The following is an 18,305-nucleotide window of genomic DNA, read 5'->3' on the forward strand; positions in this document are numbered from 1 at the left end:
AAATCCTTGATTGAACGTTGTTTTCTTGGAGGCTTGTATATGTGCTGCTTTTTGTATTTATAATATGGTAAGCCTAATCCTTATTCTTAAATTCCCAAAGCAGTATAAAATATATGAAACAAAGCTTATTCCATTCTGCCAATGGATGACAAGATAGATGTCTCCAATAGAAACTGAGTAGATTTACCCATGGGATATACATTTGAAGATCCCTTTCTAAAGGTGGTGCTTTATGGAAAAGATGAAGCTACAAACAATATGTTAAACAGATACCTGAGCACATTGTTGCAAGTCCTTGTTGGCTGTTGGTGTAACAGATATCTAACGGTTATGTTTTTGTAAGTGAAAGGGTATTTGATACTGAGACGCTGAAACAGAGGGAATGATAGCTAAGCCTCTACGTACTTACATATTTGGAGCTAGATGATCTTGAAGGTCCTTTCCAACCCAAACCATTCTATGGTTGTGCTTTTGAAGGAACCTTGAAGTTCTATCCTCCTAAGCTGACCTGCATGCTTGAGTAGTGTTTGAACAGAAAAATGAGCTTCTCTGTGATTGGGTTATAGCAAAGATTTCATTGAGGCTAATGCTTTAACTTCTTGATGAATGCCACTGCTTCTGAAAACTATAATCAGCAAAAAGAGTGAGCAAAGAGAGCAGAAAATCTTAACATTTTGAGAGGGGAGAATTAAGAATACCTTCTGCTTTTTGTCCTAAACCTCCTCTGGATGTCTTTAGACAGAGCACAATGTAGGAATTCTGGGATGGCAGTAAATTTAGCCTGTTGTCTTATGTGGAGCTGAGCACTTGCTCCACATCTGCAGCCTACTGAGTGTATGTGACTAATGCTTTAATTGATGAGAATGGTGTATAGACTGCAGGCGTGAGCTGGGAGCTAAGGGATGTGAGGGGAACCTTCTCTTTCAGAAATAAGCTCTTTGCCAGGAGATGAAGAAGTACTATTAATTACTATTAATTATACCTATTAATATTTGTGGTTTTTATATATGTGAAGATTTCTTCCATAGTTCTCCAGACTGTCTTGTGTATTTCCAGACATGAAGTTTTGTAGGAACAGGCATCTCAGCACAAGAAGAAAAAAACCCTTTTGGAGAAGAATTTTCATTTATCAATAGTATTAAACTGTCTCAACATTGATATGATTTTTTTTCTTTATTTCTCAGCCTTATGTGTGTATGTTTTCGTTGCAGCACACGTCCCATGGAGATGGACGACAGGAAGTTTCCTCTCGAACTGGGCGCTCTGGAGCTCGTTGCAGGAATTCTATAGCTTCCTGTGCAGATGAGCAACCACATATTGGAAATTACAGACTCCTCAAAACGATTGGAAAGGGGAATTTTGCAAAAGTAAAGCTGGCGAGGCACATCCTCACAGGCAGAGAGGTAAAGTGGTATGGGAATGAGTAACAGTGAATTGCTGTCATTGGGATTATCTCTTAAAATAATGCTATCCGAGTCTGTGAACTTTTTACTAGAGATATTAACACTGATTTAGGAAAAAAGCCAGAAATAAAATCTGCATTTTTAGTTCTAATGATCCTCAAATAGCTTCTTTTGAAAAAGGTCTCTTAAATTTGCATTTTCTACAAATCTCTGTGCATGTGAATTACATTCAGGCTTGGTACCAGAATTTGTGTCTAAATTCTCCGTTCCTGGAAAACAGGCTGAATATACAGTAATCAAATAAGCTTGATAGGAAGATTGCCTCTTGGTGTTGCTAACCAGCACAGCTCAGGACTATACTGGAAGTGGAGTCAGAAAAGGCAGTGAATCCATGCCCTTGATTATGGTGATCTGCTTGGTCTGGATAGCCCAGTACAGCATTTTCTGGTTGGAGTGATGCGTCTCCTAGGAGCTCTGCCAGTGTCTGCAGCTCTGGGAAGACATTCCAGTTTGTTCTGTGAGTCTGCTGCTCTGCTGTGTGGTGCAGACAAGCTTACTCTCCTATCTCTACATAGTGTTTAACTCAGCCCTGCAATTAGTTTCTGCATGCCACTGTAACATAATTAATAACTTCTACCTAATGATGGTTCTGATTTGGAAAGTTATGTTGCTGTTTGCTCATTACAGCAAGGTGTATCTTAGTGCTGATCTTATTAGTAGCAACACTACATACTGAAAGAGAGAGAAACTCCTTGTTGACCTATTCTTGACAAACCTGTGTAATTAATGTTGATTAAAGCAGAAATTTTTGAAGAATACTAAGTAGTTGATTATAGTACTTCAGGAGAATTTATTTTTATGAGTTAATATGGAATCCAATCCAATATCACTGGGAAGAGCTGAGGAGGCATCACTTTGCAAGAGTTGCTGAGAAGGATTATTTGTTTTGGTTTGGTTTTCAAAGCTGTCAGTTCTGGTGGTCAGCAGAACACCTTCTGGTTGCCTTCTGGTGTTAAAGTTAGTGGTTTTTCTTAGAAAAAGTTTTCAGTTAATTACTTTCCCCTTAAATTTCCTTCCCTCTGTACTGGCTCTTAACACAGGAAATACACATACTTAGTATTTCTTTGCTATTATTGTAGGTAATGAGTGTTGGAGATAAGTATCATAGAGCCTATTTGCAGCCTTTGTGACACACTGCTTTGCAAAAATACAGCTATGGTTTCTTCTAGTTGCACACAGCTGTGTGCTGTTATTGTTTGAGATTTCAGCAAATCATGGGATGCCATCAAATCTTTGGCCAAACTTGGAAAGATTTAGGTACTAAGTTTTTGCAGCTCTCATGGGATAGATGCCATTCAGTCAATTCAAAGCATGAGTGCTTCCAAGGATCTGGCCATTGGTTCAGGGTACCTAAAGGAGTGCATTCCTTTGAAGGAAACAAGCTACTTTCGCAAGAATAACTTGAAGGTATTTTGAACTGTTTCTCCTTTCCTGTAGGAGAGATGTGCAAGACTTTCTTCTTGCTAGATGAACTATAGTGCATTGATAGTGGTTTCCTATGTTAGTTGTATGTGGCCAGCGTTGTTTGCAACATACTGGATGACAGTTTCCCCCTGCCATTAGTCTGCCCTTGCCCTTACAGAAGTTATTGGATCCGTCCTTAGATTACAGTTACCTTGTTCACAGCAGTTATGTTTGGTTTGGTCATGATCATCATCAGCACTTTGTACTTTGAATCTTGTTTTCATTACTAATTCTCATCTCCAAGCTTTTTTACACCTGTTCTCCACTGTCTTTGACATTGATTCTTAATTCCTTCAACAAACTTAACATAGGAGGTCAAACCATAGTGATGAAGGCCACTGATACAGGTATTAAACAGGATGGGTCACAGGTCTGATTCTTATTTACTCTTTTTTATTAAAAAGAGTATTTACTCTTTTTTATTATTTCTTTATTAACTCTTATTTACTTCCAACCTAGTATCTCTTCACCCAGTTGTTTATCTAATTAACAGACCTGTGCACATTCCAGTTTGTTTAGTACAGTAATTTGTTTGTCCTCCTAAGTGAGGCTTAGCAGTAGCCAAGGTAGGCATGCATGGCGTGTTTCCATCAGGCACAATTAGCAGTGGGAAAGTTTGTTGTATTTAACCCATCTTTCTGTTTTCCTGCTTTTTCCTTGCAAGTTTTGAGCTCAAGAATTTGGTGGTAAATGGCTCTGCCAGAAGGCTGATAAGGTGCTTTCTTCACTCTTCCCTTGTGGAAAAAAAACAAACCAAAACCAAACAGCTCTCAATTTCTAAATCTATGTTATCATTTTGTATTTGTGTTATAAGTCGCTGTTGCTACCAACAGAAAGGTGATTCTTCAAACCACGCTTAGTCCTGGAATAATTTTCTTGGTCTGGTCTCAGCAGACAGCTCTCATCTTCCTGAATTTGTGACTTCCTGCTTTACACACTCATTCCTGCTGTCTGTCCTGTCTTTCTTCCTGTTCCTTTTTCCACCCTATCTACTGAAACCTAAAATAAAATACTTAGTTTTGGGAGTTGCTCTTAAACGTGTTTTTGTCTCTCCCACATCCTTGCTGTATTTTAACCCTACTTTCATCATCTTTTTACCTGTGTGGCTATGCCAGCTCCATTTCACTTTACAGCTATTCCTTTTTTATGTCTCTGTACTGAGTAACTCCTAAGTCATGCAGCAAATCTGCACTTTTCTGATCGCTTCTTGTGAGGTGGGTGTATTTGCTCAAGCATTCTTCTAGGGTATTTATTCATCTTTCATCTTCCCTAAAATTTTCTTTTTGGAGGTGAAAGCTTTCATATTTCTAACAGAAGCAAATCTAAGGACTTTTTCCATTTCCATCTTCAGAATGTATCTGTTGAGGTTCAGAATGAGAACCTACACTCAAATCACAGGAAGGGAAAAATGAGCAGCCCTCTGGGGGAGATCAGAACACCAGTTCAACTTAGGGGGTTGAATTTGGCCAAGGAGTGAATATCCTGTTCCCTGTGGAGGTAAGGAGGGGGGGAGTTGGCTTCCTTGTACTAGAGCTGGTGTTTAGATGTACTCCTTCCAGATCCACTGTCTAGGAGACTATTGTCTGTAGTCTGTCTGCCTATTTGAAATCAAGAATCTCCATTGTAAATCTGCTTTTGTTAATTCTTTGACTTTAAGCCATATATTTGCTGCTGTAAATTATCAGAGATTATTTCCTCTGACAAATTTGCCACATTGCCAAAATTAATCTAAAAGATAAAACTACCTTTTGCTGTTTCCAAGGTGGTTGGAATCACAGCCAAGAACATATGGACCCTTGTGTTCAGTAAAGGCAGTATTCAGCTGATAGCCAGGAAGTTAAAGTTTCCTACTAGGACAGAATTCTTTCAGGATCCAAGTCTGACTCCAAGGAGTCCATTGTCTTTTTTGCTCATCATTTGGAAAAAAGAGTGAAATTGAAGAGGGAGAAAATAACCAGAATGCAGTTTGGTTGCTTTGCTTATTGTTTCAGCTTTTTTTGACTGCTTTAAGTGCCTCGTTCAAGCCACATAGGAGGGATGTTTTAACTCGCGTTATCAGTGTGTATGGCGAAAGCAAAGGCAGTTGTAATCCTGCTAATACTCTCACAGAATATCATGGCTGCTACAACGACATAATGGTGTAGGTAAACTTTCATTCTTCCAGCCTTGGCCGCTGCACACAATGCTTGAAATTGTTCCAGACTTGCTTTGTGTAGAAAGCAAAGTCTCTGCTTTAGGAGGCAATTTGATGCTTCACTAACTGTGCTTAGTAAAACCGGATTTTCTTTTTCAAGCTCATGAAAAATGTTCTTGAGGGCAGCCTTCCTTTGTTTGTGGTTTGGGGACCTTATCAAAGAGCCTGAAATTGTCTTCTGTTCTCTGAGCAGTTCAAGCTCTCGTAGTCCATGTTGGCATACTGTACTGCTAGTGTTCATGTGGGTAGTGCTCTCAGTCCTGCCTTGAAGGCTATAATTAGCGTGCTGAACAATCCTGTGAGTCTACCTTTCAGAACATTGAGGTGTGTATCATCCCTGTATCTCCAGGGCTGAATCTGTTTGCCAATGTCAGACCTCTCAGTTTGGTTGGCAACACCACGCAGAGTGAGAGGTGAGCTGTGTTTTGCTGAAACCCAGTGCCTCCAGACTTGAAACAAGTTGAAATCTTTAAGAGATTGATCAGAATAGCAGGGGTCAGAATGCAAATGCAGTTTCTCCTGACTGGAGTGTACTTAAGGAAACAGCTGTATTCTGTGGCATCGGTGGTCTTGGGGCAGATGGCTTTCAGGTAATGCTTTCTGCTTTTGAAAAAGGTAGTGGTCACTCTACATCCAATCTGAAGTTAAGAGATTCCAGAAAGTAAATTACTGTTACCTGCATGAGAAGAGTTCAACAGGCATGAAGGTAGAGATAAACATCTTTCTTGGTTTTGTGTTCAGCTGCCAATATAAAAATGCCTATTGCTTCATGTGTATGTCTTTTGTTTGTATTTTTGAAGTGATTTCTCAAGGTTTTGTAATGGAATTTTGCTCCAGGAAACAGTGATCTGTAATTTTGGTAACATACCTTTTGAAGATATTTCTCAAAGCAGAACTATTCTTAAATAGTTTCTTGGTGACATCTCACAGTATCTTGCATCTAGAAGGGCTCAAAATAAATCTTGCATCTCAGTTTCAGAAAGCACCACATGGATCATGCAAGTCAGTGACACACCCAGGCATTGAACGCTGTGTTCACCTCTTCCTTCTCCTTCATAATAACTACCCATGTGTTTTTGCACTTGAATGCGGGGAAACAAATTTGCTTTGGTGTAAGATTTTCTATATCCCATATGCTGCCAAGCCCAGGTTGATGAGATTACAAAGATGGCTCAGAGTGATGCAGGGAAATGGGAGCTGTGGCATAGTGTCTACCATTTGAGCCAAAAATTCAAGGGGAACTGAGAGCCCTTTCTTTGTACCAGCAAAGTATTATAATCAGCTGACTTGCAGCATCTTGCCTCTGTGAGAGGCACCATCTCCTTGGCTTCTGCAGAGTTTCTTCTGGTATGTTTGGCCTATAATTTAGAAGGGAAAAATACCAATTGGCACGTAATTCTAGCAAGATTCCTCCTCCTTGTTTTAACTCAGCCTGTATCCAAATTGCATTGCACTGAGGCTCATCTCTGCCTATTCATTGTCTCAAATCTTCAGGCTCTGACTAGTTACCATGGTACTGAATTTCTTCTGGTTATTTTGTGAAGTTTTCATTCTGTTCTTTTTAACATTTCTGTGTAGTATTTACCCAGAAGGTGAGAAAGGCAAAGGGATGAACTTTCCCAAATTGCTGCAGTACAGCCAATGGGTTTTTGATGACACACAAGTGGTTTTTCATTTTGTATCCATCAGGGAGCAAAGTGATACAAATATGCAATGAATTTCCAAAGGTGAACTTAGTTTTTGCAGAATTTGTGGTGTTTTCGATTTGCTCTGAAAGCTTTGCTTTTAGAAGCATCTTCATAAATTGCCAATGCACAGTCAGTTCTGCATAATCCATAGTGTAATTATGCTGTGTAAATATCATCTGTAGGCACCCTGCTCTCTGTCAGGGTACAGTCTGGTATCAGAATTTCCACTGTAATATGTGTAATGATCTTAGTGTAAAGTCAAAGACTAAGTGACTTTCTCTTTCTTAATAGCATTAAAATATCAGATTTTTCCACTCTCCTGTTTATAGTTTGAAGTAGAAATAAATAATAAAGTCGTTAATTTCAAATGCTTTCAGTTTAAAATTATTACATAATTTTCTAACAAAACTCAAGTATTTTTGTGTAATTTTCAATTTGCTACTGGATTTGTCCATTTTGTTGTAACTTGACAGTTGATCACATGGAAAATACTGATCCTGATCTCTTCCTTCAGGTTGCCATAAAGATAATTGACAAAACACAGCTGAATCCAACTAGTCTACAAAAGGTAGGTTTTTGCATTTGATCTTTCCATTTGTATTGTAATTTGTTTCCTTTTACCACCTCCTACCATAAATCCTGAATGCCTGTGCTGAAGAATGTGAAGCATTGTATACCTTGCACAAGCCTGACTACTGTATTTAATAACTGGTTTCGTAAGAGATGTGTTTTGAGCAGTTGTTCAAAATGCATGTACTGTTTACACATGAGCTCGTATGGAGCTATGAACTGAGAAAACGGTGCTGTTAGCTGCTTCCTTTCCCACAAGTGAGAACGTCTGTGGTTTGGTGTCACGCCCCTGTGCCTCCTTCATGCTGGTCATTTTGTCGAGCCTACAAATAGAAAGTGTGTTCTGTCCTGTCCTCCTCAGCTGGCTTTGAAAACATTGCCTCTGAACTGAAGGCCAGGCAGTCTATGCTTTTCACACAATTTTCAGCTGAAAAGGTGCTACAGTTTTATGGAATAACTCAGAGCATGACTATTCTGGTTTCTTCCTTTTAGCTTAAAGTGTTTAATGTGCTGTTACAGTTGTATCGCCTTATCTATTTTAGTAAGTAGTGATAAATCCTACTCTTTCATCAGGCGAGCCAATCTGCTTCGGAGTGCCTGCAGGAAGTACATTTAAATGTCACTTTACCTAGGACTTCTGTAACTCTGTCCTTTTGAGCACTGCACTAAAAGGTTTTTTATTTGAGCTCCTTGGAATATCTCTGTTTGAAGGAGAGAATATGCAGAACTTACCAGCAGATAAAATTAAATTATAGAATAATAGGAAACTGGAGAATATCCGTATTTGGGTTTTATGCCAATACTAAAAAGATTGCGTGATGAAATCGTTCTTATCAAAATTAATGTTGCAAAAGTGAATTGGAAAAATACACAAGTTCTTGCATTCTGTGGTTTGTTTGAGAGAGAAAGAACAGCCCGCAGGAGGAAGGCAGCATCATCTTAGCAAGTAATGATGTCACTGCTCCCCACTGCCCCTGCAGATGGGATGAAAGTAGGTAATGTGGTTACAGTTTTTTCAGAGTTTTTTCAGCATAATTTGTGATGTTATTATTAATTTCTGGCAAAGCAGGAAGGAAATGAAATGCAAATTAGATAATGTGACGATTTAGATGAAGAGGATTTGTGCTGCGGATCTGTGCAAATTGGAATACCTGAAAAAAATCTAACTACTTGGAAGAGAAACAGAAGCTGTAATAAGAACAGGAGGGGGTCAGCAAACACGGAAGAAATGGTCAGAGAAAAGCAGAGAGGCAGCGTTTCTGGAAGGAAAAAGTAAAACCTTACTCCTTCCAGTGGTGTTACCTGGAGATGCTTAGTGCTGGAGCTAAAAGCCAGGTGCAGAGCTTGCCCTTCCCTGCTGGCTGGAGCTCACTCAGCAATGGCTGGCTGGAGGTGTGCATGGCAGCCCTGCAGCTCTTGGCTGCTGCCTGCTCGGCCTGCACTCACCTCTCAGGCTCTGCTGTCATTTCATTTTTATGTAGGCTGTATAACATTAAGGTGTGGTTTGTAAGTCAGTATTTCCTACCAGTAGGTTCCCTAAATGGGAGTCTGGAGGAGCAGTATAAAATAGCAGGATAGAAATTTGATGGGATTTGGAGACTGAGATTGCCAGTGTGTTCTCTTCTCTAACCAAGCTCACTTTTACATGAGCAGAGAAGGTTTAGCAAGGTATGTCCATGCTCTCCGTTCAGAAGTGGAAAGTCATTTCCTTAATGTTGAGTGCTTAGTGTTGAGCACAGTAAGCACGCAGTGCATTACTTATCGATTTTGCTTTGTCAAAGCTTTTCTGAAAGCTTTTGCCCACTCCGGCATTGTCAGCACTGCATTGGAAGCAAACTGTGTGCATGACCCTGGGTTCAGGGTGAGTTGAGATGGAAGCCTCTGGGCTGGCACTTGTGGAGGGAGTGATGAATTACTGAGGTTCAGTGGGGAGGAAAGGGCTTTGCTGAGAAGAGGTGGGGTGTGGAGCACGGGCTGCCGCCTGCTTGTCTGCTCATCCTCAGGTGGTGAAACAAGGGAATTAAGGCTGGTTTCCAGCTTTACACTGTCCACACCCATCCTTCAGCTGCAGGAGGAGCTGCCCTTGCTGGAGGTGCTTCACCCCCTCGAGCAGCAGTTCTCACTGCGGCTGCAGCTTTGACCGCTGAGTTTTCAGCAGTGCCGCTCTTCAGGGGAGCGAGCGGCCTGTGGGAGACACAACAGCTACTCCAGCTCTTGTTTCAGGAGCTAATTACGGCTCTGCCACTTTTGCTTAGGGAAGAGGAAACTATAGTCAGTACTTCCCTGCTCTAAAAGAAAAGGGAATTCTTAGAGCTTTTTTCCCATGCTACTGCTGTTAGTCATAGTCATTATTCTCCAAAAATGTACTTCTGTACCCAGTCCCAGTGAATATCGGTCTGTCGGTCTCATTGGAAACAAGTGTTGATGCTACAGTAGCTCACTTCCTTCTAGACCAAAAAAAATAGTTTGTTTTGTTTTGAATTAGCAGTGCCATTATATGCAAGATTTTTATTTTTACCAAGCACACGTAATAGCACAAAATCACTTCTCATTTTCCTTTTTTAGAACTTGGCTCCTCAGCCAAATGCTTGTGTTCAGACCTTTTTCCTAAAATCTTTTTAGAGCTTTTAAACTAGAAGTTTTTATGTGCACTGTGTCCTTTCTGACCTTGGGTCTGTCTGTTTTGAAAAGCACAGGGAAAGTATGAGAGCTTAAAATGCACAGAATTTTTGTTTCTTAATGTGTATTGTGTCTGTTTTCATGTTGTTCTTTAGTTGATTCTGATGTGTGCTGCGTAAAGCCTTCCTGATTGAGGCTCCCAATTATATATCGGGTGTATTTCAGTGAGCAGTTATCAGGAGGAGCCTAACACATGGTTAAAGCTTGATGTGGCTCGGGAGAACATCTTGTGCAAAGCCTCCCTGCTTTGAGGGAAGGAGGTCAGGAAATGGGCTCTGCATCTGACTAGCGTACTGACTTGCTTTTTAGCAAACTTTTTTTCAGTGTTTTTGAAGTCCTTTGTTACTGAAACTCTAGCAATAGCTAATGCAGGAACACTTGTAATCTGTCTTTCAGCTTATTCAAAGAGTTGGCTTAAAAGTTGGCTCCCCATTTCCTCAATCTGTGTTGTTTTAGATGTATCAGCACAATAAAGTTCAAGTAAAATTGCTTCAAGATTGTTACTTGGTATGTGTCTGTGTTTTGTTGCTGATTTTCTTCGTGCTGTTTGTCCCCTGGCAGCATTAAATTCTTTCCCTGTATCTAACATAACTTACAGTCAAAGGACCAGACCACAACAAAGCTGAAAGCCATTTGTTTGGCAGACTTAGGATGTTTGTCTTTGCCTGGAAACATTTGTAGAGCTCCTGTTGACGGAAAATGAGCTATTCAATATGCTGGGAGTAGTTTTTAATCTCTGTATTAGAAATTAAACTGATAAGCACTGTTTGCAGCTGATAGCCAGCCTTTATGGTCACATGGTGACAAGTTCCTGAAACTAAGAAAATGGTTTTTGGAGTGGAGAACCCTAATGTTACCCCTTCTAATGGTATAACGCCTTCTGTAACAGCCAATTATGGCTGTTAATGAATTGTGCTGTGGGCTTTAGAAAGTCTGGCAGTAATTAATACTGCACTTACCAGAGGTTGATGTACGTTGTATTGTGGGGGAATTAAATCCAGGAAACCTTCTTTCAGCACAGTATGTGAAAGCCATATCATGTTTTATGTTCTGTTCCTTATAGAAATGGAGTATAATACAATGTCAGTCCCTGTAGAAGTTGCTGTATGTGTCAAAATGCCAAACATAACATTTAAACTGTTTATGGAACACAATCCAAAAGTGAATTTATATAACTAAAATTATAATAAAACATTTGGTGGAGTTTGTATCCTACTCTTAAGCGTTTCTATTTTCAATTCTCCCTAAGGCAAGAATAACCATTTTTAAAAAGCTCATTTCCAGTCACCCACTTCTACGAATGGCTCATATGTAGAAATCACTTTTTGATAGGCTTCAATAGTGTGAGTAGAGCAGAGTAGTAGTTTTGTAGACAAATGATATATTTAGAACAGCCCAAAATGTAGCCTGGCTTTATCGCATTAGACCATCAAACTGCAACGGAGGAAGTAGCCAGCTCCAGCCATGTCAGCATTCTTTATAAAAAGATTAGATTAATGAGTGCATTTGTTTACATGATGACGCTGTGAATGTTAGCCTCATGCCTTCACTGTATTTTTCTGTGTTGCCTATTGTGACCCAATAGATTTTGCGTTATCATCTAGTGAGGTGTCCGGCACAGACCTGGATAATGATTATATGATAACGAAAGCCATTTGAAAGCAGTTTTGTTTTATTTTGGTGCTCAGTTAGCAAACCATTCACAGCTGTGGCTGTAGAATAGAGGGCAGAGGTTTTGGGGCAGTTTGATGAAGATTGCTACCCAGATGGCAGCCGTGACAGAAACATCAGAAAGCAGAAAAAGGTTAAGACTGCTCTCCAATCTGTTGTATGAAAAGACACAAAGGTGGAAGGATTTGGGTTTTTTTTTTTTTGTTTGTTTGTTTTTTGGTTGTTTTTTGTTTCCTTTGTTTTGCCTTTATTTATTTGGTAATTATTGAGTAATTACACAGATTTTTTGAGTCCTTAGTAATAGATGTAGACATATGAAATATCTCCCTTTCACATGAAATGTAACCTGAAGGTGAATCTTAATAGCAGCACTTTTTGCTTTCTTACTGTTAGCAACAACACTGTTACCTCTTGCTTTAGAAAATGCTTTCTTTTTTTCCCTTGTCTGCACTCCTGTTGAGTCTGTCTTTTCTGCTTTGGTCTCTTTACATTAGGTTCAGTATGATCTGCTATGTTACTAGTGTTCCTGTAGATGTTGGTGTTAGATTTATAATAAAACCACTCAATTACTCCCTTATTTTGAAGCATGCTGTTAGAAAATAATCAAGGCTTAAGAATGTCAGCCATCTGGAGTCCTGGGCTGGCACGGGGGGAGCTATAGAGGAAGAGATGTTACACGCATGGCTACCGTGTAACATGCTGCCTAAAAAGGTCATTCTTTGTGGGTTTTATTTGTTGCTGTTTGTTTTAACAGTGGCTATAGAGAGTTGAAGGAATCTGAATACAACAGTATTTGCACTTGGGTTTTTTTTGTAATATTTTTTATCTTTAGTCTTCTCTGGGAGGAGAAATGGGACTTCTCTATTACTATTATTTCATCTACTATTAACAAGCATCCTAAAAACATTTTATATTGCAGTAACAACACCTGTGGCATTCTTAATATTGCACTGTGTTTATTGTGCCTCTTTAAATTGGTTTTTACAAAAGAGAATTTTCAAAGGTGAAAATAATTAACGGCTGATCAGGAGCAAGCTTGGCTTTCATTTGTTATGTGTTAAATGCAGTTGCATGTCCCCCTGCAGGAGGACAGAGTGTACTCTGTTTGATTAGGCAGAGTTGAACTCTTTGGAAGTAACTATTCAAGCAAGACCCCCTTCCCATGACTGCTGTTGTCAGGGTTTAGGGAAAGAAGCCCTGCAGAGCCAGTAAGTGGTCTGTGAACACAACACAGTTGAAGTGAATCCATGCCGTGCTCGAAAGAGGTGGTTGTACTCTGGCTTCCGTTCTGCCCCCATCCCTTCAGCTAAAATAGATGAGCTGGGGTAGGTAAGGGAGCTGCAGAAGAAGGCTTATGTATTTTTGGAAGGAGTTTTGGTTTTGGCAAGATTTTCCTGTAAAATTCATGCTTTGACCTTGTGCATCAATTCAGATTAACCCCAGAGCTTGAGTGAAGGAAGGCAGCAGGCCCGTGCATGATGGAGTGGGTGGCAGTAGGCTGATCCCTTTGAGGTTTTACCCTCAGATTGTGGTATCTTCTCTCAACCAGGGATTGTTTAGTCAGGAAAAATCCACTGGAGTTTTGCCCCATGAACTGGCTAGTACAGTCTGTGCGCTGGGTCAGCAGCCTTGAATTCTTGAAGCGATGCTACCAAGGCCTGAACTAGATGTTCTTGTGCCTTAGGCGTCTTGAAGGAGTGCTCTGAAGGCCCAAGGAGGAGACTCACAGGACCATTTATCCGTGCTTAAAACTTGCTCATTGAGCAGTGTGGGTTTTGTGAGATAAGCAGTTGATTTTTCACCTCCAAGCTCCTGTCATGCGCCACAGCATTTCTGTAGCATCCTGTGGAAGGCTGACCTCCAACAAAGTGGTGAAGAGTTCATACCAGTAACCTAATATAGTGGTCTTCAAATGGTGCTCTGCATGGGGTTTGTAGAACTTTGAAACCAAGCTTGAAACCAAGCTTTTTCTATGAAGATGTGAAAGTGTGTGAGATGTGTAGTGGCCTGCGAGGAGCTACGTGGTCTTAAAGTGGTCTTTGGGGCCCCATGGTGTGAGAACCACAGAGCTAAGATCACTTGTTTCCTGAGCTACCTGCAGCACTTTGCGGGTGTTTTCAGGTTTTTAGGGCAGGCTTAAAACAAGGAGGCACTTAGCTCTTCCCTCCAGTACATGGTTAATTTAATGACCTTTGTTGAAATGCTAATAGTAATGTTTGCTCTCTGTGTTTAAAATTAGCTAAGTATATCACATCAGGCTTTAGGAAGAACAGATGTTGCCTATTACTTTCATTAACATTTCATATTTTATGTTTATTTCAGCTCTTTAGAGAAGTAAGAATAATGAAGATCTTAAATCATCCAAATATAGGTACCTTGTTTATTTCATGTAATATATTAAGTTTAAAAGAAGGTTCTGCATTAGAGGGTTAATATACTGTTACATAGCAGTAAAAAAAAATACACTGTCATAATTGTTTAACAAAGCAAAAAATGCTGACCCTTTTACATGAAACTGCAATTTCCATAGCTTACTGATAACTCACATCTTTTGAGTAGAATAATGATTTTTACTGAATTTAATTTCTCATTAAAATAATTGTATACCAACACAAGAAATGGTCAAGAAATTGTTCAGGATTGCTTAGTTGAAGCACTGCTGTTACAGTACTGTCAGCAAACTGATTGATAACTGACTTGTCAATGTGTTCCAGGACAGTGTGTAAAAATGGCTATTGGTGATGCTCAGTGCTGACACTCAAATTCGTGGAAGTTCTGCATAAGTTACTTGCTTTTTCCTCGTAGCCAACAGTCTTGTTTCATGACAAAATGTTGATCCTTATGACATGAGCAAATATGTTGGAGTATTTTCCACTTAGAGATATTGGAGAAAAAAAGCATCTCTAGAGTAATATTCTGATACTGTCAAGCAGCAAGCAAATTATTGTTCTCCAACAGAATTCCCTATGGAATTAATTGAATACTTCTGCAACTAGCTATTTGATTAATAAATTGCTTTCTTTTCCAGTGAAATTATTTGAAGTCATTGAAACTGAAAAAACTCTCTATTTAATAATGGAATATGCAAGTGGGGGTAAGTAAGTTTGTTATTAGAGCCAAGAGGTAAACAAATTGCCAAGTGGCAGAAAGCACTTTTTAGTTTAATGCTTTGGTTTTGTTTTTAGCAAATATTAATGTCGTGGTAGGATACAAATTTAAGCAGTCTTTAGTAGTCTCAAGAACTTGTTCAGTCTTCATATCTTGAAAACCTTCATTCTGAGCTTACTGGAATTTAGTAACTTTTGCTTTGTTTTACAACTTAAATTTTGTCTATAACAAATGTCAGCCTTTTATTGTGTTCAGCTCCCCAGGACTAGTGCCTTCTTTTGCATAAGATACTTGGTAAAAACATGGATGGGATGTGTCAAAAGTAAGAGTTTTGCAACTTCAGTTTTTTTAGATGGTGGTGGTGTTTGACATACCTTCGTCACAGACATTCTGCTGTCAAATATTACTATACTACCTATGTCCATTTCAGGAGGGAAGTTTTGGAGGAACTTAATTATTCCTGATTGCAGAGGAGGGAAAAAGTCTGCACCGTGCAGTGTCAGATATTTTCAGCAGAGCTAGATAAAGTATTTGGGCTTAAGTTACTCTTGGCTGGCTAAAACCTGATAGTCCCTTCTTTGTCAATGTGACCCTTTAGCATCAGCATCTGGGAATCTCAAATAGTTGAGCCTTTTCTTCAGCTTTGGGAGGAAAATAGAGTTCCGTCTCAGATAAGTTTCGACATTGAATTCTGTTAGATTATGTGAAGGTTAGATAATTATTATAAAATGTGTAAAGAATCCCCAGATTGCCCATGTTGTTTTCTAGCAATTCCCTGAATGTTCAGCCAAGCTTTGTCTAAACAGAGACAAGCATTATAAAACACTTTTGTGATATTGGCCAGTACACATTTGTGGAGGCATCTCTGCAGTTCGATGGTGCTACACTTAAAAGCGAAGTCCTGTTGCCATCTAGTGATTGGCTTCCACAAGGTAGAAGGGCCAACAGTTCTCTGAAGTAATGAGATCTTAGAGTAATGGAGAAATGCATATTGCACTGACAGGCTGTGAGCAGTGCCCTGTGCACATGTGCTGTTGTTCAAAGCAGGCATGGCCACTTTTCTGAGTGACAAAGATCAATTTTCTATTTTCAAGAGACTGCTCTCACATGAGCTGTGTGAACCCTGGTTGGAGGATGAGGGGAACTGTATTCCAGTAACTGCAGTATTTTGCGTAAATTGACTATAATTCCTTATCTGGCATCATTTTACCTAAATTCTGAAAGCATTTCAGCCTTGCTGCTTCAAATTTTCTGAAGAAATGGCTGTGAAATGTACCCGAGAGAATTTTCTGACTTGGGTGTTAAGTAGTAATGCTATGAGGGAAGCAAGGATTTCTGTAGAAAATCCTCACGTTCCCTCAGAATGCTCAGCTGTTGCTTTTTCTGCTGTATAACTCTAGCTTTTTTTATTACTTCAGTTTGCTGGAGTTCCTTCTCTAACTCAGCAGTTTCCTTGTGAGCTGGTTATCTGCAAAACAATGGTATCTTGCTCAATAGAGAATATTTAAGTATTTGATTAAATTCTAAAATTAATATTAATCTTGCATATTGATGAAGAATCTTAAAAACTATGCTAACTTGTGCTGTTGGGAGTTCTTTTTTTTTTTTTTTTTTTTTTTTAATTTGTCAGTTTTTAGTTAAGATTTGTGCTTTCAGCAACACACCAGTGTTCCATGGGCCTGTTGGCTGTGCCTTGAGCTCAAATGTAGACTGTACTGACATGTTTCAAAATGGCAAGATTGGCTTAAAACCAGTGAAAAACAAAGTTTTTAAAAAAGCACAGATTTTTGTGCTACTTTGGTAGTCTCCTTTAGACATCCACTCCATTAGCCATACAACATTGGGCTTGTACATTCAGGGGTAGTCCAGCTTGTACATTTCAGTTCGGAAAGCAAATGGTATCCTGAGCACTATCAGAAGAGGGGTGGCCAGCAGGGACAGAGAGGTGTCTCTGCTCTGCTCTTGTGAGGCCCCTCTGGAGTACTGCATCCAGGTTGGAACCCCCAATACAAGAAAGACAGGGAGCTGTTGGAGAGGGTCCAGAGGAGAGCCACAAAGATGATCAGGGGACTGGAGCACCTCCCCTATGAGGACAGGCTGAGGGAGCTGGGCTTGTTCAGCCTGGAGAAAAGAAGGCTGCGGGGTGACCTCATTGCAGCCTTTCAGTACCTAAAGGGAGCCTACAGAGGAGAGGGGAATCAACTCTTTGAGAGGGTATCCTGAGATACCTTATCCTGAGATAACTGCAGGACAAGGGGAAATGGTGTTAAGTTGAGGGAGGGCAGATTTAGGTTGGATGTCAGGGGGAAATTCTTTACAGAGAGAGTGGTGAGGTGCTGGAACAGCTGCCCAGAGAGGTTGTGGATGCCCCGTCCATCCCTGGAGGTGTTCAGGGCCAGGTTGGATGGGGCCCTGGGCAGCCTGGTCTGGTATTAAATGGGGAGGTTGGTGGCCCTGCATGTGGCAGGGGGTTGGAGCTTCATGATCCTTGAGGTCCCTTCCAACCCTGGCCATTCTGTGATTCTGTAACATTGCTGCCTTACCTCATGCTTGTGTGATGGGTCATCTCAGTATCCTGCTAGGTTCGTTATTACAGCTTTCATTGGGAATGTCTCCTTCAAGCCTAGGTTACGTCTAAGATTTCTGTTTTGGTTAAGATACTTCATTTGCCTGTGCAAAGAAAAATTACGGTGCTGGTGTAACAATATTTATAGGTATCATCAGACGCTTTCATATATGAAGCTTATTTTTGCAGTGCAAAAGGTATCCTTGTGACAAAGTCTGTGAAGTACAAGTCACCTGTGTTTACAAAATAGAAGTATTGCCATTGCTTTTCTGTCATGAACAGTTGGAAGGAAATGTTTTTGTCTATATCCAGTCTTTCATTAAGCCTTATTGTTCTCTTCTGTAAGAGACGATGTTGTTTGTGTTCTCTTCTGCCTTGTTCCCTTGGGCTAACCTACAACCTTAACCTCGAGTTCAACTTGTGATACAGTCATTCCAGGGAAGCTGCTGTGGGTAACTGCTAGAGAGGAACTCTGCATTCTGAGTTGGCTTTAATGCGTCTCATTATTAAATTGTAGGGGAGGTGTTTGACTATCTGGTTGCGCATGGAAGAATGAAGGAAAAGGAAGCAAGAGCTAAATTTAGACAGGTATGTATAACGTTCCTATACATCAGCTTTTTCCACCTTGTTTTTAATGCTGAAATGGATGAAACAGCTGTCCTTTGTGTTTGACTCCTAGCAATGTTCACTGGGATGTGTGGACTTGTAGCCCTCGTAACACTCAGTGAGAGGAAACTTGGGTTTCAGCAGTATTTTGGAGGGGTTAGCAGTCCATTCAGCAGTGCTGGCTTCCTTAGTGTTCGTGCCAGGGTGTCTGGGAGTGCCAGAACACAGTGACTGCTTTGGTGGACTCTGTTCCAAAATTCATTTCCTCTGGGTTGATTTCATATGTCCTTATTTCA

At 40.1% G+C, this 18,305-nt stretch overlaps 1 protein-coding gene across 6 annotated transcripts in view; it reads left to right on the top strand.

Moving 5' to 3' along the window:
• Positions 1–18,305, top strand: part of MARK3 (microtubule affinity regulating kinase 3) — a gene marked incomplete at both ends in the record, with an annotated part of 58,827 nt that overhangs the window by 11,266 nt on the left and 29,256 nt on the right. For 4 of the 6 annotated variants that reach the window (XM_079537873.1, XM_079537874.1, XM_079537876.1 and 1 more), the window contains 5 exons: positions 1,212–1,403; positions 7,324–7,377; positions 14,052–14,100; positions 14,758–14,823; positions 17,921–17,991. In XM_079537873.1, coding sequence (XP_079393999.1) covers positions 1,212–1,403; positions 7,324–7,377; positions 14,052–14,100; positions 14,758–14,823; positions 17,921–17,991 — 432 coding nt within the window. The remainder of the gene's footprint in view (positions 1–1,211; positions 1,404–7,323; positions 7,378–14,051; positions 14,101–14,757; positions 14,824–17,920; positions 17,992–18,305) is intronic. The other 2 variants (XM_079537875.1, XM_079537877.1) reach the window with 2 other exon arrangements.

The sequence above is a fragment of the Tetrao urogallus genome (assembly GCF_951394365.1).
Source record: "Tetrao urogallus genome assembly, chromosome: 6".
NCBI lineage: Eukaryota > Metazoa > Chordata > Aves > Galliformes > Phasianidae > Tetrao > Tetrao urogallus.